The following is a 27,486-nucleotide window of genomic DNA, read 5'->3' on the forward strand; positions in this document are numbered from 1 at the left end:
TCGGCAACTGGTTTCCCTAACCGCCAGAAGCGGGTCTGAAAAGAGGCCAGCACAAAGAGGACAGAGCCGGAGCCAGGGCACCTGCAGCTGGCAGGAGCCAGAGCCCTGACGTCACAGAGGCCTCCCTTAGTTCCACTTGTCATTGGATCTCCTCGGAATTGGGTTCCTGTCACCCCTGACTGAACACACACTGACCTGCCCCTACCTGCTCCTCTACACAGCATGCTGAAGAACGCAGTAAGCTTTAGACACGCTCCATTTTTTTTTTTTAAATGATTGCTGTTTCCTTTGACCAGAATCAAGGTCCAGAGATGTCACTGGCGACCATTAACCCTTTTCTGTGAATATGGCCATGAGAGGACCATAGGCCTTTGTTCCTAGAACGGGGCTCTTCCTCCCGCTCACGGCTGCTTCCACGCTGGCTCAGATCCCAAGGCACCATTTCTGGCCTGTGACTCACAAAGTAAATCGCCTACAAGTGAAAAACCTCTTATCATAACTTTGGCAGGAAAAACAAGATGGCAAGCCAGGCAACGGTCTTCACGCTGGAGCCTCGGTGTGCCAAGGGCTGCTCTGCACACTGCGCATGAGCAACGTTTGCTCAAAGGCTGGGTGCCCTTGCTCGGGTGCGCAACTGTTTCCTGTTCTGTGCGCTCCCAACAGGACGCGGAGTAGCGTTCAACGGCCCCACCTGATCACAGAGCCCTGCCTGTGTGTTTGCTAAGAGGACAGGGGTGTCCAGGGACGGAGGACTCTCTCCTGTCACCTTGCTCCTGTAGGAACAAGATAAATCGACTCGTGCTTTTGAGACAAGGTCTCTTGTAGCCCAGGCTGGATTGGAACTCGCTATGTATTCAAGGATAACCTTGAACTTTTCTTTTCTTTTTTTCTGTTTGAGACATGATTTCTCTGTGTAACACTCTGGCTGTCCTGGAACTCACTCTGTAGACCAGGCTGGCCTCGAACTCACAGAGATCTGCCTGGCTCTGCCTCCCCAGGGCCAGGCTTACAGGTGTGCATCACCATACTTGTTTTGTTTATACAACCAAATTGGTGTCTTTGTTCCTTTGGGAACCCTTGGCCTCAGCAGCCAGAAGGAGAGTCTACAGTGGGTTCAGATTCACTCTCTGGCCCAGCCGCGGCTTCCAGTTCTACCATAGGAAACATCAACGCCTTCTCTTGAGAGTCAATGCGAGCTGAGCTCTCTGAAGGCAAGAGAGCATGATCCTGCCCCTCCTCCCTGGGCCCCAAAGCCCTAGTTTGGCAGGGATTCTGCCTCCCGACCCCAACCCCATTGGCCATCTCTTGATAGTGGCTCCTAAGGTGAGGAACGGGCGGGCGCAGGTTGAAGGTGGGGCTTGGCGGTAGGGGTGGAGCCTATCGGACATGGTGACCCAGAGGAGCTAGTGCGAAGTCCACTGGCTTTGGCCCCCCTGGTGGAGACCACAGGATGGTGCATTCCGGCCACTGCTTTGCCACCGTTCACCCTCAGGTTAGGGCAGAGCAGAGCGTTCATCTCCTGGCCAGCATCCTCTTTTCACGGGGGTGGCACCACCCATGATATCAAGTGCAGGCTTCGACAGAGTTGGCGGTTCAGAGCTTTGGCCGGAGTCCAGGAAACCGGTGGGCGTCGGCGCTGCCAGCAGGAGCTGTTAATGGAGTCGGAGCAGCTGCTGCGCCTCCCTCTCCACCGTGGTTTAATTCAGTGCTCGGACTCAAGCCCAGGCTTCGTGCGCGCTAGGCAAGGCCCAATAACGGGGCCACATCCCCGGAGAGACTAACCAGCCTTGTATTAAAAGGCATTAACCGGGCCAGGCATTGCCTCGTGGTGCATGCTTTTAATCCCAGCACTTGGGAGGCAGAGGTAGATGGAGAGTTGTGAGTTCAAGGCCAGCCTGGTCTATAGAACAAGTTCCAAGACAGACAGGCCTACACAGAGAAACCCTATCTTAAAAAAAAAAAAAAAGGCATTATTTTCATGCTTATTCTGAGGTAATGGGTTGGTTATTTTTTAATGTGTGTGTGTGTGTGTGTGTGTGTGTGTGTGTGTGTGTGTGTATTTATGTGTCTGTGTGTGTAGAAGGCAGAGCTCAAACGTGGGTGCTGGTTCTCCAGTGTCTCCTACCTTTTTCCTGAGAGAGTCTCTCACAAGCCAGGAACTTCACACAAAGAGCAAGCTGGCTGGTCCCCATGCTTTTAGGGCCCCAACTCCCATCTTACCATCACTGGGAGTATCATCCCTGGATTTTTTTTCTTTTCTTTTCTTTTTCTTGCTTTTTTTATTTAAATGCCTACAACACCTGATATTCCCAGGCAGTCTCCCATCCCTGTTTAGCTTCTGAGATCAGATGAGATCAGTCGTGCTCAGGGTGGTATGGCCATAGACCACCCCTGGATTTTTATGTGGGTTCTGGGGAGCTGATCTTAGATCTACAGGCTTGCAAGACAAGCTCGTTACCAGCTAACCTTCTCCACAGCCCTTAAGTAGAAAATGTATTCAAGCCGAGTGATGGTGGCACATGCCTTTAATCCCAGCACTTGGGAGGCAAAGGCCGGCAGATAGATCTCTGTGAGTTCAAGGCCAGCCTGGTCTACAAAGCAAGTTCCAGAAAAACCTTGTCTCGGGGAAAATTTTTAAAAAAAAAAATGTTTTCACAGCTTCAGACTGTGCCTCAAGTCACGTATTCACACCTAGGGGAGAATGGATTGGTGGTCCAGCAAATGAGATGTTCCGCTAGCCCTCTTTGAACCTACAATGCTGATTCATGGCTGCATATACAAAAGCATTACCTAAGGATCTGCATGTCTTAGAACATACATTTCCAATTTTATACTCACTCTGGAGGACTGTTTGCTCATTACGCTTGCAGAACCCTTCTGGGCCTGGTATGCTGCCATTTTCTCATTAGTCATTTTTATTTTGTTATATGTTCATTTGTGATATGTGTCTGCATGCACCCAGATGCATAGAGAGAGATCAGGGCACTTGTGGAAATCAGTTTTCTTCAATCACATGAGTACGGAAGACCGAGCGCGGATCCATGGGCTTGGCGGCAAGCACCTTTTATCTGCTGAGCCCTCTCCCTGACCCTTAGGCTGAGGGTTTCATTATTACTTTTAAAGAACCTCTGTTTTGTTCTGATTCACTTCTGTTAAGTCAGAAATACAATGTAACATAATCGCAACCAAGCACACTCAAAAACAGAACAGGAGCAGTATCCTGAAAACAGTTCTCCACCAATTAGAATCTTCCTCATTCCTTTCTAGGCAAGGTACCTCCTCTAAGTGGGAGCTTTCAGGATTTTTATTTTGCACAGTGGCTGACAACTTTAATCCCAGCACTGGGTGGGAGGGACCAGAAGCCGGGCAGGTCTCTGTGAGTTCAAGACCGAGCAAGGCTACATAGTGAGATTCTTTTTTTTTTTTTTTTTTTTTTTTTAATTTCTTAAGTTCTGTGACATGTTTGAGTGCCTGAATAACGAGGTGAAGTAGAGGCAGGTGTAAAAGCAACCAAGTCTTTGGGGAGGGGGGGGGGAAACTTACTGGATTTCTAGACTGTGAATTCTGTTTTCTAGTTTCTTTCCCTTCATTGGTATTTTGTGAGACAGGCTCTCACTGTTAGCCCTGGCTGACCTGGAACTCACTATGTGGGTTGTCTTCAACTCACAAACCCCCTAGTGCCCAGATTAAAGGCCCGTGCCACCCAGCCGGCCCCTTTTCCCTCCATTCTTAACTAAAGATTTTCATCGGCCAGGAGGTAACTGGTGGTAGCTGACGGCAAACGGTCTTGTGCCTGAGCTAGGACCCTGATGCTAACTTCTACCAGGATGTGTCTTTAGGGTCAGGATGTAAGGGTGACCTGGACAAGGACGCACAGCAGCCGTTTCCTCCCTTTTCCTTGCCTTATTTATTAGCGCGGACATTCAGAGAAATTGACTGCACCTGGTGGCAGAGAGCAGCGCCAGCCCAGGACCGCTCACAGGAACCCCTCCTCCCCGTCTTTAATGAAGTACAGGATGGAGTCAGATTTTCCATCTTTGAGGTTCGCCGTGGACATGTGACTCGTTTTGGCCAATGCGATGCGAGCATGGGTGACGTCACTTCCATGTAGACGCTTTAAGAGCCAGAGCAGTCAGCATCCCTAGGTGTTGCTGGCTCCCTGACAGCATCGCTCCTGAGTGCAGATGCGGGGTGGAACTCGCCGCCCCGCCCCAGGGGTACTTAACTTAAGTAGAAAAGGGCTTCCTAGAGTCAAACCCCTGAGATCTAGGGGTGCTCGGTTTCTTACAGCATGGCCTAACCTCTGCTGACCCAAAAGAAAAGCCCCAGGTCCAGAACAGGACGGGAGTGCCAAGCTCCCTCCCTGACAGCCCGCGCCTGCATTCTCGCATCCCAAGCCCAGGTCCTTCCAATCCTTCCCGCGCGGGATCTCGGCGCTCCCCTTTCTCAAGCCAGCCTTGCGTTTGCTCCTTGCCAACCACGCACTGGGTATTAGGAATATTTTCGGTATTGGTATAGATTCGTAGGTTGCAAAACTATTCAATCGCAGTCTTTTAACACCAGAGACATCGCTGGCCAAATGATCCAAGTCGTTTAAAACGCCAAAGACTCAGGTGCTGTTGAGAGCTCCGCACAACGAGCGCCGCGCCAAGTCTGCACCACCCGGGCCAAGGATTGTGGCGCGTTAGAAGGTGGTGGCTGGGAATGCGGCGCCCTGTGCCCGGGCGCCCCCTGCAGGCGGCGGCTGAAGAAGCAGTGGCGGCGGCGGCAGGAGGACCCGCCCTGGCGTCTCTGCCCGAGACTGCGCAGTTGCAGGGAGAAAGGAACAGCCGCATCCTCAGCTGCGCTATCCTAGGAGCGGGAGCGGACCCATCAGCGGAACCAAAGGAAAATCAGGGGGGTGGCCTGTGGGCCGAGTAGAGCAGACCAGGCAAACCTACAGTCTCGAGGGTATTTCCAGTGGATGAGCTGTGGGATGGGAGGGAGAAACAGGTCCCACGCATCCCACGCGTCTTGCAGAGCATGAACTAGCGAGCTAGGTTGTTTCCCGGGAATGCATCCCAAAACCCCCACATGGCAAGGCGGATACTATTCCGGCCAAGAGAAGCAGCTGTGAGCGCTGTGGTCAGCGACGGAATGACTCTGAAAGCTGAAATCCTTGTAGATCAATTAATAATAAGTAGATAAAATGATAGATGATCGATGAATGATCAATAGTTGATTATAGATAGGCGATAACTAGATGATAGATTAGTGATGTATATAAAGATGAATGGATGGTAGATAATAGATAATAAGTATAGACAGATGACATATAAATGTTAGATCAATGTATAGCTGCTGGGTAGATATTTCCACATGCTTCTGTGCAAAGTGGCACACAGCTGGAATTCCAGTTGGAGGCTGAGGTGTGTGTGTGTGTGTGTGTGTGTGCGCGCGCGCACGCGCGCGCGCGCGCCTCCTATCCACAATACCCACCCTACTGGACATTACTCTGTGGTGGTTTTTGTTTTGTATTAGTGGCAACTTCTAAAAGTCAGATCTGCTTACCTAACCTGTCATTTATTCCACAGCCTGAACCCATGCCAAAGTGGCTGAGGATGTGGCTCAATTGGTAGAACACTTGCCTAGCGTTCAAGAGGCCCTGGGTTTGATTCCCCAGCACCATATAAACTGAGTGTAGTTAACTTATCTTCGTGAACTCATGAGACTGTGGGCTAGAGATGAAATGGACCCCCTCCTCTGTGGCTGCTTTGCTGTGTCATGGAATCTATTCAGAGAACTAGTTCAAGTTTGAGTAAAAGGCTGACGCCCACGGGGCATGCCTGGACTCATGTAAACAGGCATTACCAAGCAGGATAAGTTGGTGATAGGTGTAGGCCCTGACATTTGGTGGGTCCCACAGCTCCGTGATTCTTTTCTATTGTATAAGTGAGAATGTTGTGGAAATTACTTTAACTAGGCAAGATGTGTTACATTTGTTTATGTTGCATTTGTTTAATTAGGTAAAGATGTGTTGCATTTTTTTTTTTTTAATCTTGCCTGACTAAGGCACCTGATTGGCCAAATAAAAAGCTGAACGTGTAGCTGACTTTGAATTTGAGATCCTCCTGCCTCGGGTGTGTGCCACCTTTCACAGGAGCATATGGAAGAATCTGCCCAACGTCTATACATTTATTGGCCTAAAAAAAAGCTGAATAGCTAGGCAGTAGAGGGATAGGTGGGGCTGATGGGCAGAGAGAATAAGTGGGAGGGGACATCTAGGCTCCAAGAATGAGAGAAGAGAGGAGGAGGAAGACAGGGCGACACCTGGGGCCAGGGAGGCAGGCAGCCACCAGCCAGTCAGCCAAGGAAGAGGCAGGAAAAGAGAGACACACAGAAGGAAAGAAAGGTAAAAAGCCCCGAGGCAAAATGTAGATGAAGAGAAACAGGTTTAATTTACAAGAGCTAGTGGGACATGCATAAGATAAGATGGAACATTCATAACTAATAATAAGTCTCTGTGTCATGATTTGGGAGCTGGCTGGCCCAAAGAAAGCCTGCTACAGGAGAGCATTAGAACTCTTCCAGGACTGCCTGTGAGGCCCGGCAGACTTGTGAGTTTATAGCTAAATATGAAGAATGCTTGGCCCACACATGCTGAATATTATAGAAGTATTCACTGTTGCCAAGAGTAAAGGTGCATGCCTAAGTACCAGCACTTGGGAGGTGGAAGCAAGAGGATCAAGAGTTTGAGGCCAGCCTGGGCTACAGAGTGAGTTCCAGGACAGCCAGGGCTACACAGAGAAACCCAATCTCTTAAAAAAAAAAAAAAAAAAAAAAAAAAAAAAAAAAAAAAAAAAAAGGAGATGTAAGTCTGAGGATGATGAGGATGGATTTGTTCCAAGAAGGTCTCGCCATTGTGGTGCAAGACCCACTGCTCTGCGACCTTCCCATCCAGGTCACTTTAGAAGAGGTCAACTCTCAGATCGCACTGGAATATGGCCACGCAATGACAGTCCGAGTGTGCAAGATGGATGGAGAAGTAATGCCTGTGGTCGTCGTACAATGCCACGGTCCTGGACCTGAAGAAAGCTATCCAGAGATACATGCAGCTCAAGCAGGACCGGGAAGGAGGCATTCAGCACATCAGCTGATCGAACGTGTGGCGGACTGTACCATCTGACCTCAGCTGGGGAGAAGCTCACAGAGGACAGGAAGGAGCTCAGAGATTACGGCATCCGGAATCTAGATGAAATTTCCTTTATCATGAAGCTCAGGCAAAAGTGACCCCCAGACCAAGTGATCTAATCTTTCCCAGCAAAAATGGCCCCCTCCCCTTGTCCTCACAGGAAAGGGTGTTGAGGTAGCTGCATCCCTGGGTTGCCCGGATGGAGCTATCAGGGAGAGAGCCCTGGAACCCTCAGAACATGGAAGGTTCCTCTGTCCTCGCTTTTCCTGTGGACTCAGCCTGAAGATCCTACATGATTGTGGGGCTGGCCTACAGAATAAACCTGTTTGCTTTGTATCTGGAAAAAAATATAAATTAAAAAAAAAAAAACTCAGTTCCAGCCTCAGTTTCTATTTGCCATTAAAAAACAAAAATGGGCTGAGTGGTGGTGGCACACACCTTTAATCCTAGCACTTGGGAGACAGAGACAGGAGGATCTCTGGGTTTGAGACAAGCCTGATCTACAGAGTGAGTACTAGGACAGCCAGGACCACACAGAGAAACCCTGTCTCCAAAAGGCAAAAACGGGAGGGGTGTGTGTGTCAGTGTGGGAGCACACACCTTTAACCCCAGCCATGAGTTAGAAGAGGCAGGTGGATCTCTGAGTTTTGGGGCAGCCAGGGTTGCATAGTGAGACACCCTGCCTCAAAAACAAGCGAAAGAAGCAAGGCAGGAAAGAAAGGAAATTAGAGACTCTGAGGATATTGAAGTAGGCCAGCAGTCACAGAGTGCTAGCAAGTTCTGGGTCAACTTGACATAAGCTAGAGTTACCTGAGAGGAGGGAACCTCAATTGAGAGAATGCCTCCATCAGATACAGATGAAGGGCATTTTCTTAATTAACGATTGACGGGGGAGCAGGGGGGATATGGCCCAGGCCACTGTGGGTGGTACCTTTTCTGCATTCTGTAAGGAAGCAGGCTGAGCAAACCAGGAGTAAGCCAGTAAGCAGCACCCCTCTGTGGCCTCTGCATCAGCTCCTGCCTCCAGGTTCCTGCCCCGTTTAGGGTTCCTGTCCTGGCTTCCTTCAGTGATGAATGGTGATGTGGAAGCATAAGCCGATGAACCCTTTCCTCCCCGGGTTGCTTTGGTCATGGTGTTTCATCACAGCAACAGTGACCCTGACTAGGACACACAGAGACACAAGTCGGGTGTGATTCTGAGGAACCCGCCTGGCTCCATTTGGAGGGCAGGAGCCATTATGCTGTATTGTTAAAAATAAGTTTCTGTTTACTCTAAGAGCTGAGCTGCTCTGTTTCCTGGAACCTGACCTTCCCCAACCCATGACCTTGACTCATTTTTGAGAATACCCTTACCTTCCCTAATCACACGGTGACCACACTCAAGAGCCCAGAGCAGGTCTGAACATGAGCCCACCTACCCAGCTTCTTGTACTGCTTGAGCCTTGCCCAAAATTCTCAGTCACAGGGAGAAGAGTTGGTTAAAAATAAAGACAAGAGCCCAGCTGGGTCGAGAGCTGTGTTGAGATAACCACAGACTTGTGTTTGCAACCCCTCTGTTAAGCTTGTACAAACACTATGTTATCACAAATTGTACTACTAATTGTAAAATGTTATCAAAAGTTGTAAATTCCTGGAATATACCATCATCCAGGACTTAATCTCAAATTGTAAAAATTCTTTTTCTTATATCACCCCTGAGCACCCCCCTTAAAGGACCTACTCCCTCTGTTCCAGTCACAGAGCGCATCCCAGCCTGCCTGTGGCCCTAACTAGTTAGAAGTTCTGGTACCCCAGGGTGATGGAATAAAGTTGCTTCTGCTCATACAAGGTTGGCAGCCTCGTCTTCGATATTTGCACAATTCCCAGACCCAGCACACACGATGTTTTTTGGAGATTTTTTTTCTGTATTTTCTTATTGCCCAATCGTCTCTCTTCTGTAAAACAGCTTTGCAACAACTCCTAATTTCACTCCTTAAAAGGGGCCCAAGACATGGATTCAGACTGCTCTCTTTAACCCGACTTAGGAGGCAGGCACTGGCCACCCCAATAAAAATCAAGGTCACTTCATATTTGGCTCAAATTGAGGTAGTGGTTTTATTCTCGCTGGGGGATTAACAATTCCATTTTACAAGTGCAGATCCCAGAGACAGAAGGGAGAAAGCTGGGAGGGGAGAGGAAGGGAGAGCTGGACTTGGTGGCATTTCAGCTTTACAGGGTTGAGAGTCAAGGAGGTGAATCTATTTGTGCGGGTTATTAGTATATTTAATACAAGCTAGAGAGGGCAGAGAGGCATCTGCACACACTTTCACTGTCACTCACCATGGGAATGAACAGGGACACCACAGCACAGCCGTGCACAGTGCCACATGCCTGTGATCACAATGCTCAAGAGGCTGTCAGGGGAATCTCCAGTTCAAGTTCAGCCTGATTTACCTAGTGAGAGTGTGTCTCAAAAAGCAAAGCAAGCCAGGCAGTGGTGGTGCACGCCTTTAATCCCAGAACTTGGGAAGCAGAGGCAGGTGGATCTCTGTGAGTTTAAGACCAGCCTGGTCTACAGAGTGAGTTCCAGGACAACCAGGGCTACACAGAGAAAACCTGTCTTGAAAAACAAAAAACAAAACAAAACAAACAAAAAAGCAAAACAAAACAACCTCATAATATCACTTTAAATTCACTGGGTGGTTAAAATGAAAATGAGTGATACAACCAGATGCTGGGACAGCTGTGGAGAAGATGGACTACTCACACATTGGCAAGGAGAATACAAAACGGTATAGCTCTTGTAGAGTTAGTAATTTCTTTTTTTATTTTTTTAAGATTTATTTATTTATTATGTATACAATAAGCCTGCAGGCCAGAAGAGGGCACCAGATCTCACTACAGATGGTTGTGAGCCACCATGTGGTTTCTGGGAATTGAACTCAGGACCTCTGGAAGAGCAGGCAGTGCTCTTAACCTCTGAGCCATCTCTCCAGCCCGAGTTAGTAATTTCTTATTAAACTAAACACACAGGTGCTAGGAAGCCAGCTTTGTCAAAAACTTCCAATTTTCCAGGACGTTCACCAGAACCCCCAGTAACAGGGAAAGGACTTGCACCAAACCCCTTGTGCAGCTCAGCAGTTTCCAGTTTCTGGGTTTTTCTTTGTTTTCAAGACAGGGTTTCTCTGTGTAGCTTTTTGGATCCTGGCCTGGATCTCGCTCTGTAGCCCAGGCTGGCCTCGAACTCACAGAGATCCGCCTGCCTCTGCCTCCTGAGTGCTGGGATTAAAGGCGTGCGCCACCACCGCCCGGCCAGTTTCCAGTTTTACCAATAGATTGTAACTCCATCCAAGTACATCTCTTGAGCCATCCTATCTCTTATCAAAAGACAGAGAACAGGCTGCAGAGATGGCTCAGTGGTTAAGAGCACTGACTGCTCTTCCAGAGGACCCAGGTTCAATTCCCAGCACCTACATGGCAGCTCACAACTGTCTGTAACTCCAGTTCCCAGGAATCTGATGCCCTAGTTTGGACTCCTTATACCAGGCACACACATACCATACAAATAAATATAATAAAGAGGGACTGAAGAGATGACACAGTGGTTAGAGCACTGACTGCTCTTCCAGAGGACCGAGTTCAATTCCCAGCACCCACATGGAAACTTACAACTTAACTGTAACTCCAGGATCCAACACCCTCATACAGACATACATCCAGGCAAAACACCAATGCACAAAAAATAAAACACACACATATATATGTGTATATATATATATATATATATATATATATATATATATATATATATATAATGAAGAAAAAATGTAGTGTCAGTGGTGATATCATTTTTTTGGCTCAGTTTTTGTAACAATTTGGGTACCCAATAAGTTCCTTAAATAAACCACATTTTATCTTGCCAGTAGCCCCATAAAGTAGGATTTTTTTTTTTTGAGGGAGGTTCAAGACAGGGTTTCTTTGCGTAGCCCTGGCTGTCCTGGAACTCACTCTGTAAACTCACTCTGGCTGTCTCTGGAACTCACAGAGATCCACCTGCCTCGGCCTCCCCAGAGCTGGGCTTAAAGGCGTGCGCTGCCGCCGCCGCCGGCCACCACCACCAGGTTGGCTTTTTTTTTTTAATGCCCATTTATAGATGGGGAAATACTAGACTCGGGGTGTTAAATAAATCACCAAAGTCCACACAGTAATAAGGGGACAGAGTTCATCCCTTGGCTGCAAAAACGGAATTTTTACCACTGTGTCTTCGGACTCCTCGGAATCTGGGTTTGGTGCATTTTCTGGGTCTTTTTGTTACATTTTCTTTTTAAATGTGTCTAGTTCTGAATGAAGTATTATTTCCCATTAATGCTGTTATATTGTGTCCATTTGTTTTCCATGGCAATAGAAAAACCTTCACACACATCTCATCCCACCAAGTTCAACCAGTTAATCGGCTTTGCACAGAGGTAGGACAGACTTCCGCCAGGTGGGGGCGCTGTGACACATTCTCACTCTTGGACAGCAGGCTAAGAGTCCAGAGCCTCTGTAGAGAGCAAGGATTCACCAGCACAGACATGTATCCAAGGACGCGTCAGATTATTTGACGCCATGTGCATTCATTCCTCCAAAGAACTCTGAATGAACTTCAATAACCAGAAGTTCGTGCTTCTGGTTCTTGGTCCACACTGCCACCTTTGAGAGCCAGGTCTGTGGGGAAAGCAAGCTCGTCCACCTTTGAGAATCTGTCTCCCTCATCTGCAGGGACACACAGGAAAGGAGCTTGGATCACGGCCTCTAATGCCAGCTCGTCCACGGGCAGCTGCCTGGTCCTGAGCCATCAATGACCCATCTGAGCTTGGGCAGCTGGGAAATTAGAGATGAAAGATGCCAAAATCCAAGTCCACAACTAGAAACCCAAAGCTAGACTGTCCCCTCCCCTGAGTCGAGGGGAGAGAGCCCAGGAGTCCCCACCCAGAATCCACGCCCCCTTCACACCTGAAGAGTCAGGGTTCAACTAGCAGCTGCCGCTCCAAGTTCTGGCACAGCCTGGATTGAGCCGGTGGGATGGAGAAGCCTGAGGCTACCCTAGAGGCGTGTTCTGCCCCTCACCGCGCTGGGCGCCGGCCTCCCACCGCCCTCAGTTAGTTTCTCTTTCTCTTTGCGATCCCCTCGGGCCATTGTACCGAGGAGCAGGTCTCTGCCAATCGAGGGGACAGCGGGTAGGAGGGAAGGTGGGCAGGAGCCTGCTGGGCTCGATCGCCCAGAGCCCTCCCATTCCGGGAGCTGAAGCAGGAAGAGGGTGGGGCCTGCACTCACATGGCCCAGGAGGTCACTCGCATTTCTGGGGTCTCCCAAAACCGGGGCCTAGACACAGGAAATGCAATCCCAGCGCGTGGGGCCCAGAGCTGGGATGGGACCAACCTGCCCGGGATGCCGCCGTCGCAGACCCTACTCACCAATCAGGTACCGCTGGCCCCGCTACTCCAAGATTTCCCCTGCAGTCTCTTCCTGGGGGCCCCCATTGTGCTATGTGCTGGGCCTCTCCTCCAGGTCCCCGACCCTGCGACTCCTCTCTCTCTCTCCATGATCCTCTGTAGCCCCCTCTCCCTTCGAGGGTCCCGCGGTTGCCTCGTAGCTGCTTTTACACTGGCCCCCTGGCACCCCTCTCCATATCTCCCATATTTCTTCCTCTTAAAACTCCTCCTCAGGCTGGGGCTGCTCGTCCGTGGGTCTTTCCGCTGATCCTGGGCTGGGCTGTGCGTCTGAATTTAAAGAAAAGTCCATGGAAGCGAACTTTGGAGCACTTTCGATGGATGTTCTAGGCTCTCCATGCTGTTCTAACCCAGTCTCGGGAGAAGAGGGGGCCACTCTGATGTGAATCACCTTTCCCGAAGTAGCCCCCCGGGAAAGAAAGAGTGAAAAGAGAAGTCCCTCAACACACCCACTTCCTGGATGGCCACTGTGACCCCTCACAACCACACCATTCAGATAACGTTTGAGAAAAAGAGTAAGAGTAGGGGGCGGGGTTGGCACTGGAGAGATTGGCGCTTCAGTCAGGAACGGTTTCTGCTTCCACAGAGGACCCAAGTTCAATTCCCACAATCAGTTGCATCTCCAACTTCAGGGGATCCAAGGCCCTCTCCCGACCTCCAGGCATCCCAACATGCAATATTCTCACACACGCACACGTACCCATATCCAATGTCAAGAGATATAAGCAGCCGTGGGGTGGTGGCGCACGCCTATTATCCCAGCACTCGGGAGGCAGAGCCTGGTGGATCTCTGTTTGAGGCCAGCCTGAGCTACAGAATGAGTTCCAGAGCTACACAGAGAAAACGTTTTAAAAAACCTAAATAAATAGACATAAGCCTGTGTGTGTGTGTGTGTATACGTATATAAGTATACATATATACATATGAATATGAAAGTTACACCCCCAAACTGCCTACTCCCACAGGTGACTCTCACTGATTTCTATTCCCTCTCCTGGTGCTTTTGATCTCGATTAAAGAATTCCTTGGTCGGCTCATGTGAAAGTAGAAGGCCGGCCCAGTCAGTGCCCAGAAAATGGAGGCGTGAGAGTGGTCGGCAACCAGAGACCACTGGCCCTCCTGCACCCCAAGCAGCCATGTGTAGGGGGGTGGGGGATGCAGGCTTTCAAGGCTAGTACTTTTACCTGCTGAATCATCTTCCTGGCCCATAGTGGGGTGTCGTTCCTTCCCCCCCCCCCCCCCCCCCCCCCCCCCCCCCCCCCCCCGTCTTTAGAACATTCACCTCCTGAGCAACTTGATTCTATCTAGTGATGGATAGACCTGTACAGAGGACCGTCAGGAGAGGCCTCAGCAAGGCATATCACAGAAAAGCATGTCTTTAATCTTCCACAGAAAGATTCCCTGAAGCCAGGTATAGGCACTTATCTGTTAGCCTTGGCCCATGGGTGGCCTTGAAACCAGGCCCGGATGTCACCTCTCTCCCTGTGACAGAGATAAGACTCTTTCTTCTGACCAGGGGTTGATTGAAGTGTGGGTCTTCCGGCCTTTTGTTCTCCAGGCTGCTGACTGTGAGGGAGGGGTCCAGGCTGATTCCCTCCACTAACTCTTAACCATTGTCCTAACAACATCGGGGATCAACTGGTCTACCAGGCACCCAGTTCTTTCCCACCAAGCTCTATGATAGGGCATCTCTGCCTCCTGGTTTTGGGTTGTTACTGTGTTGTGGGATTTTGTGGTGGTGGTGGTGGTGATGGTGGTGGTGATGGTAGTTTGGCTGCTTTTGGTTTTTTTTCAGACAGGATTTTGCTATGAAGCTTTGGCTAGCCTTGAACTCACTATATAGATCAAGCAGGACTCAATCTTGTAATAGTCTCCCCCTGTTCCTGCTCCCCAAAGGCTATAGTTACAGGCTTGGGCTTACCCTGTCTATTAAATGGGAACATTTCCTGCAGGGTCATGGAAGGATTTTTATGAGTTCAGACCCAAGAAATGCTGAGACAGTAGATTGTCTATGTGAAGGTAGGAATTTCTCTGACAAGATCTCTCTCTGTGTGTGTGTGTGTGTGTGTGTGTGTGTGTGTGTGTGTGTGTGTGTGGTTGTATACATGTGCTCACATCTGGGAGCCAGAGGTTGATGTCTAGTGTCTTCCTCAGTTGCACCCCGCCTTATTTCTTTGAGTTAGGACCTTTCAGTGAAACAAGCTTGTGGATTCCAGTTGGCTGGCCACAGAGCTCCTGGGATCCTCCTGTCTCTGCTACCCCAACTCTGGGGTTATAGATGCACACCCCTGTGCTTGGCTTTTACATCTGCTCTGAGAACTGGGACTTGGGTGTAAGCACTTTATTACTGAGTCATAGCTCGAGTACCGTTTCCTGGATTTTTAAAACCTCCGTACTCTGTAGAGGTGTCGAGTCAGGAAGGAGCTGGGGTGAAATGCTAAACGTTATTCCTCAGGGTTGGAAGCGTTCTGTGCCTCCCATGTTCTCAGGTAGGGGCTCCGCTGGAAGGGCCAGCCCTGGGACACGGGTCGGAGGGGACTGCTCCGACGGCAGCCTTTTCTCTCCTTTCCCCCACCTTCCCGCTTGCGGGAACTGTCAAAGGTCGACGTGAGGCGGTGTCTCAGGGCTCCGGGGGCCTTGTTCTGCTTGGAGTCCCTCCCGGGCACGCGCTGCAGCTTGTTTTCTCCCTCGTGCCTGCAGAAACACGATAAAGCTGTTGTATCAAAGAACCTTCTACTTCCACTTTAAGAACCTACGCTACGCCAACAGCCGGAACAACACCTTCCTGTGCTACGAAGTGAACGGGATGGAGTGCGGCGAACTCGTCCCCCTTTACCAGGGGGTCTTCAGAAAAGAGGTATTGGGGTCGGAAGTGCAGCTCAGTTGGTAGACTGTTTACCTAACGTGCACGGAGTCCTGGGTTTGATCCGTGGCGGCCCCAGAAAACCCAGGCACAGTGGCTCATACCTGTAATCCTAGCTCTCAGGAAGGCTGGCAGTGCAAGATCATCCTGGGTGATGTAGAGACTGGGGCCGGCCTGGGTGATGTGAGACCTTATCCAAACAAACAAATCAATAAATGCCAAGGGGCTGCAGAGGCATGGAGGAGACCAGAGTTTGGATCCCGGGCATCCATGTAAAAGCCGGGTGGACATAGAGGGCAGCTACAATCCTAACCTATGAGAGGCAGAGCCCGGGAAGTGCCAGGGCAAGCTGGCTCACTGGGCTAGCTGAGGCATCTAGCTCTGGGTACAGTAGGGGACCCTGCCTCAATGTGGAGAGTGAACAAGAAAAACATCCAGTATCAAGTTCTAGCCTCCACATATACATGCTCCAGCACACATGTGTTCCCACACACGGGAACACACACACACACACACACACACACACACACACACACACACACAATCTAAATAAATAGATTGCTCAGGCTCTCCTCAGCCCATTGAGAATATAGAATGATTAATGTGGCTGGGCATGGTGGTGCACACCTTTAATCCCAGCATTCAGGAGGCAGAGGCAGGAGGATCTCTGAGTTCAAGGCCACCCTGGTCTACAGAGCCAGCTCCAGGACAGCCAGGGCTACACAGAGAAGCACTGCCTTGAAAAGCCAATAAAATAAAATTTTAGAGGAAACAAAATGACTTGTGTGTTGCGTACGTGCTGTAAATGTTAACTCAGATGAGCCACATTTCAAGACTCGGTAGCTACCCACGGCCAACTAAGGGAACAGCAGATGATAACTAGCCGCCCAGTGGACCTGGCTACAGGAGGGCTTAGTACTACTGAGAGATGCCAGGGAGCTGCAGAATGGATGTGGGCTTAGTAGCTAAACCTGGAATGGTGAGGGGTGCAAAATTAACAAAGGAGGACGGGGAGGGATGGAGACACAGAACCAGTCCAGTGCCAGAATCCTGCCTCCACATGCGGCCTGCCCCTCCCCTCCCATCCTGGGTTCCCCTTTCTTTCCCAGGATGACATCCATGCTGAAGAGTGCTTCCTCTACTGGTTCCACGCCCAATTCCTGGAAGTGTTGTCCCCTAGCAAAGAGTACAAGATCACCTGGTACGTGTCCTGGAGCCCCTGCGGCAGCTGTGCCGAGCAGGTGGCCAGGTTCCTGGCCACCCACCGCAACCTGAGCCTGACCATCTTCAGCTCCCGCCTCTACTATTTTTGGGACCCCCACTACCAGCACAAGCTTCACAGGCTGATTCAGGCGGGAGCCCAGATAGCTGCCATGGACTTCCCAGGTGAGGGGTGGGCGTCAGGGCTGCAGGAGGGCCTGTGGGTCTGCCACACAGTGAAGGGGGAGCAGCCGGGGAGCCAGCCTTGATGCCTTCTCTCCTCTTCTGTCTCAGAATTTAAAAAGTGTTGGAACACGTTTGTGGACAATGGCGGCAAGTCTTTCAGGCCTTGGAAGAAACTTAAAATCAATTTTAGGTTCCAGGATTCCAAGCTTTGGGAGATTCTCAGGTGAGGGGCTTTCTTATGCCGGGCCACCTCCTCTCTTCTCCCTCCTCCCAGACCTCCTCTTTCTCTGGGGCATCTTTACCCACAAGGCTCTTCCCACCCCGTAACCTGGTGTCTCCGATCATGCCATCATGATTTAGCAGAATCCTCTTGCTAAACGGAAACAAATTGGTGTATGTGTAAGCATGGAGGTTGTAAGGTAGAGACTCCAAAAAGGCAGCCTGGAGGAGGTGAAGAGATGGCTCAGCAGTTAAGAACAGTGGCTGTTCTTCCTAGAGGACCTGGGTTCAATTCCCAGCGCCCACGTGGCTGCTCAGAACTGGACATAACTCCAGTCCATGGAAATCCAGAACCCTCACACAGACACACATGCAGGCAAAACACCAGTGCACGTAGAAAATAATTTTTATTTTATTTTATTTTTTTATAAAAGACAGCCACTGGGCAGTGGTGGCACACATCTTTAATCCCAGCACTGGTGAGGCAGAGGCAGGCGGATCTCTGTGAGTTCGAGGCCAGCCTGGTCTACAGATCAAGTTCTAGGACAACCAGGGCTACACAGAGAAACCCTGTCTTTACTTTTTTTATTTATTTATTTATTTATTTATTTATTTTGGTTTTTTGAGACAGGGTTTCTCTGTGTAGCTTTGCACCTTTCCTGGAACTCACTTGGTAGTCTAGGCTGGCCTCGAACTCACAGAGATCTGCCTGGCTCTGCCTCCCATGTGCAAGAATTAAAGGTGTGCGCCACCACCGCCCGGCAAAACCATGTCTTAAAAAAAAAAAAAAAAAAAAATGCAGCCTGAGTGTTCACAGGAAGGAAGAGGCTGTCATATTCCCAACTGCCAGGATGTCACCCACCAGATGCTACGCCAGCCCGCTGTGCCCTCTCCAGGTCCAAGAGGCTGATGGGCATTTTTTTTCTGAGGCTCTCCCCTGACTTGTAGATGGTCCCTTCTCGTTGGGTCTCTGTGCGCTGTGGTCCTCCTTTCCTAGTATCCCTCTGTCCAGATTCCCTCTTCCCTTTATAAGGCTTGGATTAGGACCCATCTAAATGGTTCCATTCTGAGTCCTAAGGCTTAGGGCCTGGAACTTGGGCTCCTTACCGTAAGAGACTTCTTTGTGGATGGAGAGCGCAGAGTTGTCAGGGCCCAGGAGAATCCCTGAGCATGCCCTGACACCCTCTTCCATTTAGACCTTGCTCCACCCTGGACCCCTCCCCATTGTCCTCTCACCCTGTCAAATATCTGTCTGATGTCTCCCAGAGATGAAGCTGGGGGGTGGGATGCAGGTGAGCCATGGGACTGGACAGAGAGGAATGGTGGAATATATACTTACATAAGAGTGAGGGAGGGGGGTTGAGGAACAAGTTGGGTAAGAGTAGAGGCTGGTAAGGCGGTTCAGTGGGTAAAGGTCCTTGTCATACAAGCCTTGCCACATGAGTTTGATCCCTGGAACCCACATAAAGGAGGAAGGAGAGAACCAACTCGACCGAGTTGCGCTCTGACCTCCAGACTTGTTAGGCCATGGCAGATACACACCTACGTCATACACACACACAAATAATAATAATACAAGGAATAAACACTGGTTGGTTGGTTGGTTGGTTGGTTGGTTGGTTTTTTTGGTTTTTGGTTGTTTTTTTGAGACAGGGTTTCTCTGTGTAGCTTTGAGCCTTTCCTGGATCTCGCTCTGTAGACCAGGCTGGCCTCGAACTCACAAAGATCCTCCTGGCTCTGCCTCCCGAGTGCGCTGCCACCGCCCGGCTGGTTTGTTTGTTTGGTTTTTTTTTTTTTTTTTTTTGGTTTTTTGAGACAGAGTTTCTCTGTGTAGCTTTGGGCCTTTCCTGGAACTCACTTGGTAGCCCAGGCTAGCCTCGAACTCACAGAGATCCGCCTGGCTCTGCCTCCCGAGTGCTGGGATTAAAGGCGTGCACCACCACCGTAGTTTGTTTTTTAAGTGTAGAGGCTGTCCAAGAGGGACAACCAGGGGATGCACCTCTGGTACTGGGCAGGATGGGAAGTGAGACCAGGAGGCAGGTGTTTTGGGGAAGCTCAGGGGAGCATGCTGACAGGCTGGCCAGGGACAATCGCCCTTGACATCCCCTGCCATTTCATAACACCATGAGAAGCAAAAGGCCTCAGCTTGACCCAGATGACTCCAGGCATGCCGACCCAGGGGCAGGGACACTGAGGTCACCATGTGGTGGTCAGAGTCCCATCTTCCTCTGGGCTGTTGGTATGTCATTTGAGATCAGCAGCAGCCAGGGGTCCTCTGGCTGGGTCATCATGTCTGACCTTCCAAATCTCCCCTAAGGGAAGAGGTACAGAGAGGCCCTGATGTGGCCCCAAGCTCCATGATCCCAGTCACCAACATTGTCCCTCATGAGCAAGACTGCCTCTTATGTTGGGAGATACCTGTCCTTGAGACCCACCCTGGGGTGTCCAGTAGCTTCCAGAGCCTGGTGTGGCTCCCAAGGTAGCATACGCTTCCTCTTCCCCTGGCTCACAGACTTGGGGCATTCTGTCGTTCACGGTGCCTCTCAAGGCTGGAGACGTGGGAATATTCCCTAGGGAGAAGCCAGGGTTCCACCCTTTTTTTTTTTTTTTTCCTTAAAGATTTATTTATTTATTATGTATACAGTGTTCTGTCTGTGTGCCAGATCTCATTACAGATGGTTGTGAGCCACCATGTGGTTGCTGGGAACTGAACTCAGGTCCTCTGGAAGAGCAGCCAGTGCTCTTAACCGCTGAGCCATCTCTCCAGCCCCCGGGTTCCACCTTTTGATGTGAGACACACCTCAGCCCTCTGACTCGGTTATACAGATGTGGCGTCTTCCTGAAAGGACCCAGCTCATTCTGGAATCCTCCTCAGACGCTGGCCCCAGGATGTTAGGACAGATGGGGGAGGAGGGACTCTCTTAAAGTCTTGCCTGAGTCTCTGTTAATGTGGGATTGGAGCCAGGGCAGTGTGGAGGCTGAGCCCAGGGAGGAGGTCACGGAGGAGGAGGACTGTGGGGAGAGAGAAGGCCTGCTGGGGGACTCTAGTTCTCGTGAGAGCCAGGCCCTGAGGTGACAGCTTTCACAGAATGTTCTTTGTATTTTCTAATCTGAGGCTCCTTGGTTGAGACTTGCCAAAGCAGGCCGACAGCTTCAGGAATGTGCACTTGAAGTCCATGTCCTTGTATCTTAGACCTGGCAGGCCGTGGGGGAGTCACCTCTTTCCCACCCCCTACTCCTGCTACTTAGAACAATGAAGGCCACAGAAGCAGCAGCTGGAGCGGGAGGGAACCCAGCCAAGCAGACCTGGCCAGCACTCCCGCCATGTCCTTCATGGCTGTGTGGCCTCTAGAGACAGTCTCAGCCTCTCTGTGTGCTTGAGACCTCTTCTGAGATGACAGAGCCATGAACCTTCCCCCCACACACACGCCACCCCCACCCCGCTGTGTCCCCCATTCCTGTACTGTTGGTGTAGCAGATAGGGCAGAGGTGCGGCCTTCTCCGGGGCTAGAGATGAAATCCTGTGCCCTGACCCACACACACCAAGTGCCAGGTAGACGTGAGTGAAGAGGACTCCATCTGCCTTTCCCCCTTCCCAATCCAGCTGTTCCTCCACCTCCCTTTCTGGCATTTACTTCCTCTTTCCTTTGGGGTCCTTGCTCGGACTGCATGGGGAGGCCTGTCTCCATCCCAGGCTCTGCTTTGCCAAGTCACAGGACAATAGGAAGGAGAGTGAGCCTGAGACTGTGCCAGCCTGACTGCCCTGGGCCCTCCGGTTCCCGGGTAGAGCCTGTAGATCACTATCAGGGTCTCATAGACAGAGCCTACTTGATAAAATTCCCCAATCCCCACATAGTGCACCAGATGCTAACATGCTACATGGGGATGGCAGACACACCCAGAGTCACATAAATAAAAATAAAATAAAATAAAAATTTAGAAGGACTTGCCTAATGTTAGGTGTGGTGGCATAGATCTTTTTGTTTTGTTTTGTGGGGTTTTTTTTGTTGTTGTTGTTTTTTGTTTTGTTTTGTTTTTCTGAAACAGGGTTTCTCTGTGTAGCTCTGGCTATCCTGGAACTCACTCTGTAGACCAGGCTAGCCTTAACCTCAGATCACCTGCTTCTGCCTCCCAAGTGCAGGGATTAAAAGCCTACCCCCACCCCCGCCCCCTTCTGTGGCACAGACCTTTAATCCTAGCACCAATTAGTGGAGCTCTATGAGCTCAGGGCTAACCTGCTCTACATGGTGAGTTTTAGGTCAGCCTGAGCTACACAGTAAGACTCTGTTTAAAAACAAAAGATCTGCCTGGTGGGCACAGGCAGGATGGGCATAAGTAGATTATGAGTCCTTTTGAGGAGAAAGCAGAAATCCTTGAGTGGTTCACTGTTGGGACACGGCTGCCTGTGTATCACCATCAGCACTTGGGATGTTGTAAGTCCCATCCTCCCCCGGGTTCTGGCTGACCTTTTTGCCCCTTTACCATCCTTGGTTTAGGTTCATAAGCTTCAGTTATGGAGTACACTGCAGGATAACTCCACCAGGCTGTTTGTGTGCTGCCAATACACAAAGTGCCTGTGTGTTACTGCTCTGATTGTCCTCTGGATATCATGTGTGCACTCATGCGTGCATGTGCCCACACCCACACTTCTGAGGGAGTGAGGGCCTTGATTTCACATGAGTCTGAGGGTTACAGAGTTGCCTTCCAGCACAATTGGCCAAGATAAGAAAAGCTTGGAGACTGCTCAGTGGTTCAAAGCACCAACTGCTCTTGCAGAAGAACCCCGCACTCACATCAGGTAGCTCATAATTGCCTGTAACTCCAGTTTCAGGAGATCTGATAACCTCTTCTGGCCTCTGTGGGCACCTGCATACGTGTGCCCATACCCATCTCCCTCCCACCCAGCCCCTACAGAATTAAAGATGAAAACGAAAATCTTTTTTTTTTTTTTTTTTGAGACAGTTTTTTTGTGTAGCCCTGGCTGTCCTATAACTCACTCTGTAGACCAGGCTGGCCTCAAACTCACAGAGCTCTACTTGCCTCTGCCTCCAGAGTGCTGGGATTAAAGGCATGTGGCCCCCCTGCCTGGCTTACAATCTTTTTGAAAAGAAAGAAAAGTTTTATCAATCTTGGACAATGAACTCAACCTTAGGCAGGAGGAGAGGGAATTCAGAGGGGCCGAGAACCATCTATGATGACCTATGCTTGCAGTTTTGATACAGAAGGCATGTGCCCTCCCCAGAGAACATAGGGTTGCTTTCTCCTGAAGAACCAGGCAGGGTGAGGATGCAGGCTGGGCCCAGACCACTTGGGTCTCTTCACAGTATTTCTCAGAGTGTGAATTAGGAATGGATACCTCAGGACTGTTCTTTGTCGTCCCCCACTCCCCATATCTGCAGTCTTGGGAATGAGACCTGGGATCTGAGGATGGGATGCTGCCGCTAGATGTAACATTTATCCACTTGCTTACATTTTTTCCTTTTGAGAGGTAGGTTGGATGAGTTAAGGCTCAGAGAATCTCACCGAACTTTACATGTGGTGAGGTATTTGGTTTGGTTTTGGTTTTTCAAGATGGGGTTTCTCTGTGTAACAGCCCTGGCTGTCCTAAAACTCACTTTGTAGACCAGGCTGGCCTCGAACTCACAGAGATCCACCTGCCTCTGCCTCTTGAGTGCTGGGATTAAAGGTGTGCTCCACCATGCCCCTGCTCACATGGTGAGGTTCTGTGTTTGTTTGTTTTTTTAGATTTAATTCTTTTTGTTTCATGCATATGAATGTTTTGCACTTACGTAAGTACACCCACAGGCATGGCCTGTAGAGGGCAGAGGAGGGATCAGATACCTTGGAACTAGAGTTACAGAAGGCTACGAGCCACCATGTGGGTGCTGGGAACCAAACCTGGGTCCTTTGCAAGAGCATCAAGTACTCTTAACCACTGAGCCACCGGGAGCCCTTCAGACTGCCCTATAGCCCCAACATGTGGTGAGTTTTTGTAGACTTGAATTTTGACAGAGATGCCAGAAAATGGGATCCCTGAACACTTGGAAAGGACAGGGTGAGGGAGATGGCTCATGAGGTTTGAGTATTTGCTTTGTAAGCATGAAGACCAGAGTTCAAATCCCAGTACCTGTGTAAAAAAAAAGTTGGGAAAGCTGCGTGTGTGCGTGTGTTGAGTGTCAAAGATGGCCAGATCCCGGGAGCCCCCACCCCACCCCACCCCCGCCAGCCATTCTAGACTAAATGAGGAGCTTCCGGTTCAGTGAGAGGCTCCCTGTCTGTCTCAAGGCAATAAAGTGGGGGGTGACAGTAAAGATACCCAGTGTCCAGCTCTGGCCTCTACGTGGGCACACATGGGTGTACATGTCCACATGCATGTACACCAAACATGCCACACGTGTACATAGAAAAAGAGAAGATAGCCAGGCTGTGGCGGTGCATACCTTTAGTCATCCCAGGACTCACAAGGCAGAGGCAGGTGGATGTTTGTGAGTTTGAGGCCAGCCTGGTCTACAGAACGAGTCCAGGACAGCCAGGGCTACACAGAGAAACCCTGTCTCAAAAAAATGAAACAGAGAGGGAGAGAAAGAAAGAAAGAACAATACCATGGAGGGTCAAGGCTCCTGATCTGGAGCTCACACTTTGGCCTGAGATGATACACAGGGAGTTTAATGCTTTGAGAGTCTGAAAGTCAGATTTGTTCCACTTGAAAAGAAAGCATCCTAGTAGTAAGTAAAAGGGGGACGATGGGACTATGGGCACTCACAGAGTATCCGCTTGGAAGGTAAAGCAGTGCCTTACTTAACAGAGAGGGAGGGCTGCAGGCACAGGGCAGTCAGCACTCCTGTGAAGAAAGCAGAGACTTACCAATCAATGGAAGATGGAGTTTCCAGCAGAGATCACAGGATGCAGGGCTCACTGCAGAGACCCATGAAGAAAGGCAGGCAAGAAAGTAAAGCCAGAGTAAGGATTCACTCCAGACAAGCTGCCCCTGACATCCACGCCACACTCTGAAATCAGGAATTGAGAGATAAGAAAGAGAAGCAAGTTTTGCTGTGTGTCACAGCCACAGAGATGGGGGAGAGAGACAGACAGACAGAGAGGAAAAAAATCCACACAATACACATATTCACCCAGGATGAGCTGGGCCTCCTGTATTTCAACCAGGAAGTGAGACAAGACAGGAAACAGTCCCTTCTCCCTTCTAGGCTAAGTGGTTGAGCCACCTTGTCCCAGGCCTTCAGATCCCACCAAAGAGTCACTTTGGCCAGGAACCATCAGGTGTCCCTGAGTTCCAGAGCAGAGAGACAGTCCCAGAAGAATCCATGTCTTCGCTCCAAGGGCAGTGATGGAGCCCAGACACCTTCAGGTTCCATTGGGGAGCAGCCTTGGCTAGAGACATCACTTGTTTGTGACCACACATGCCACTCACCAAGGGCTGCGAGGGAAGGGAAACAGAGGAACGGTGGGGAGGGCCTTGTAGGGGTGGTGGTGGCATGTTGCTGATGCAGACGTCAGAAGTAGAGGAGGGTCGGTCATCAGATCATCGGGTAGGGCAGCAGGAAGTGTGCTGATGTGCCCTGTGGGGCTGCTTCTACGTCAGTCAGACAGTGATGTCACGTAGCCACGTCAATTCAAGTTGGACTTACGGCCAGCAAGAGCCAGGCCTTGAGTCAAAAAAAAAAAAAAAGACTCAGTCAGGCAGTGGTGGCGCACGCCTTTAATCCCAGCCCTCAGGAGGCAGAGGCAGGTGCGTCTCTGTGAGTTTGAGGCCAGCCTGGTCTATAGAGAAGGTTCCAGAATAGCCAAGGCTACCCAGAGAAACCCTGTCTCAAAAAAACAAAAACAAACAAACATGTCTCGTGCTGGCAAGATGTCTGAGTAGTGCTGCCCGCCTGATGAGCCACACAGCGGAAGGAAGGGTCCAGCTCCTGCAGGCTGACCTCTGACTGCCGCACGGGCTATGGCATTTAGTCGTGCATAATTGCACACACTCAGAATTAATAAATAAATAAATGTGAAGCATTTTCTGAAATGGTTCAGCATGCCCATCACTCCTAAACGGCGTCCACAGGGAGTGTGGCGCCAGGGCACAGGGTGGGAGGGAGGCCGTGCCCTGAGGCACCTGCACCTTCCCCTCCTCGGCCCAGAGGTCCCGTATTCACGCCTCCCTTTGTTGGTTTCTTGTACAGAAACCCGGTGAATCTGCTGAGAGAAGACATATTCAACTTGCAGTTTAACAACGGGGCCCGGGTTGAGCCAGTCCAGCATCGCTTCTACCAAAGGACGACCTATCTGTGCTACCAGCTGGAGCAGAACGATGACCAAGAGCCGCTCAAAGGCTGCCTGCAGAACAAGGTGCCAGATGGGGTCTCAGAGCCAGATGGAGAGGCAGCCAGGGACCCCCCCTCTCCAGTACACCATGCACAGTGTGAGGGTCCCCATGTTCACTTCCATCCCCCCCGCCCCCACACACTGGGGCTTAGTCTTTCTTGCTGGCCCTGGATCTTTCGAGGTTGTTCCCTTTCATAGAAAGTCTTCCCGCCACTCAAGGTTAGATAAGCCTCCGAGCTCAGCTTTTTTACTGCCTTGGAGAAACAGTGGACTGCACACAGTGGCCTCTTTACTGCTGTCTCCCAGGCTGCATCCTGATTAAAACCTCTTTGAAAAGCGCTTGCTGGGCGGCGTGGCGCACGCCTTTAATTCCAGCGCTGGGGAGGCAGAGGTAAGCGGATCTCTGTGAGTTCAAGGACAGCCTGATCTACATAGTGTGAGTTTCAGGACAGCCAGGACTACACTGAGAGACCCTGTCTTGGGGGAAAAAGAAGAAAAGAAAAACTCATGGGTCAGCATCCTAAAGTGAGGCCACAGCACTGGGGCACTGGGGACCATCTCGAAAGCACCATCTGTTTGCTGATCCCTTTTCTCTGGGCACCTCTGGGATCCTCGTCCAATTTAGAAAAGGCTGTGGTGCTTTGGGAATGTGGAGTTAGGGAGTGAGTGCAGAAAGGAGAGTCTCTCCTCTGCTAGGCAAGACATTAGGAAGTTCACAAGCTAGAGCCCCTGGTCTCCAAGCTCACCCCCAATCACGTGATGTCTGGCTCCCACCTTCCAACTCTTTCTTCTCTCTGCCTGGACTCCCCTCAGAAAGGTAAACACGCAGAAATCCTCTTCATTGATGAGATGCGTTCCTTGGAGCTGGGCCAAGCGCGAATCACCTGCTACCTCACATGGAGCCCCTGCCCGAACTGTGCCCAGAAACTGGCTGCATTCAAAAAGGATCACCCAGACCTGGTTCTGCGCGTCTACACCTCCCGCCTGTACTTCCACTGGAGGAGGAAGTACCAAGAGGGGCTGTGTGCTATGTGGCAATCAGGGATCCAGGTGGACGTCATGGACCTCCCGCGTAAGAAGGGACCACAGCCACCGGTGGGCAAAGGTTTCTCAGTTCCAAGAGGACTAGCGATGGCCAGGAGGCCGGGGGAGAAGCTGGGCAGGAAGGAAGGGTGCTGACCCTGCTGAGGGCAAAGATGTGCCTCCACCCGAAGGGCAGATTCGATGCGGAGAGTAATATCCTGGGAGGAGAAGGCGGGAGAAGGAAGGAGGAAGGCCTCTGCACGGCCTGGGACCTCACTGGCTACCCGTTTTTCCATCTCAGAATTTACTGACTGCTGGACAGACTTTGTGAACCCCCAAAGGCCGTTCCAGCCATGGAATCAACTGGAGAAAAACAGCAGGTGCATACAAAGACGGCTCTGGAGGATCAAGGAGGTGAGATCCGCCCTGCTGCAGGCCCCGCCTCCTAGTGTAGACCCCGCCCTCCTGCTTCAGGCCCCTCCTGCAGACACCGCCTCCCGTTTCAGGCTCCACCCCCTCCTGCTACCGGGCTTCCTGCAGGCCCCGCCCCCTCTTCCCCTGGGCTAGGCTTTGGAGCCCCCCTACTGTTCACCCTTCCCACTGCCCTCTCCCTCCTAGACTTATTTTGTTCTCTCCCACCAGAGCCTCCTGGTCCTGCCTTCTCTCCCTCAGGCACTCTCCTCACCTCTCTGCCCATGTTCTTTCCTTGAACATCCCTATTTTCAATTTCCTTGAACATCCCTATTTTCAATTTCCTCCCTTCCTCAGGCGCATTGGCACACCCTAATTTCTCTCTCCACAGTCCTGGGGCCTGCAAGGTTTGTTGAATGACTTTGGAAATCTACAACTTGGACCGCCATTGCCCTGAATGGCAAGAAGAGATTCAAGACAGTCTCAAGCGTGTCTTTTGGCGTCTGCCCCAATGCCAGGTCAAGAAGACCTTGTTCTCCTATTTCTTTTCTTTTTTATTTTGTTTTGTTGTTGTTGTTGTTGTTTTGTTTCTGTTTTGTTATTTGATGCAG

The 27,486-nt window shown here is 50.5% G+C and overlaps 1 protein-coding gene and 1 pseudogene across 3 annotated transcripts; both read left to right on the forward strand.

Annotated features, from left to right (window-relative positions):
* Positions 1 to 136: 136 nt before the first annotated feature.
* Positions 137 to 27,486, forward strand: LOC114694361 (DNA dC->dU-editing enzyme APOBEC3-like). 3 transcript variants are annotated; one of them, XM_037197674.1, is made up of 8 exons: positions 137 to 237; positions 15,343 to 15,499; positions 16,615 to 16,891; positions 17,000 to 17,114; positions 25,300 to 25,465; positions 26,255 to 26,513; positions 26,766 to 26,878; positions 27,267 to 27,486. In XM_037197674.1, exons 2-8 carry the CDS (start codon positions 15,449 to 15,451, stop codon positions 27,330 to 27,332), a joined length of 1,047 nt encoding a protein of 348 aa, XP_037053569.1. In that variant the 5' UTR covers positions 137 to 237; positions 15,343 to 15,448; the 3' UTR covers positions 27,333 to 27,486. The 3 variants fall into 3 exon arrangements, with proteins under 3 accessions (XP_037053569.1, XP_037053568.1, XP_028727114.1); XM_028871281.2 differs by lacking the exon at positions 137 to 237 and adding an exon at positions 12,155 to 12,613; XM_037197673.1 differs by lacking the exons at positions 137 to 237; positions 27,267 to 27,486 and adding an exon at positions 12,151 to 12,613 and having other exon boundaries at positions 26,255 to 26,536; positions 26,766 to 26,877.
* Positions 6,863 to 7,500, forward strand: LOC114694360 (annotated as a pseudogene).

The sequence above is a fragment of the Peromyscus leucopus genome, chromosome 20 (genome assembly GCF_004664715.2).
Source record: "Peromyscus leucopus breed LL Stock chromosome 20, UCI_PerLeu_2.1, whole genome shotgun sequence".
Lineage (NCBI taxonomy): Eukaryota > Metazoa > Chordata > Mammalia > Rodentia > Cricetidae > Peromyscus > Peromyscus leucopus.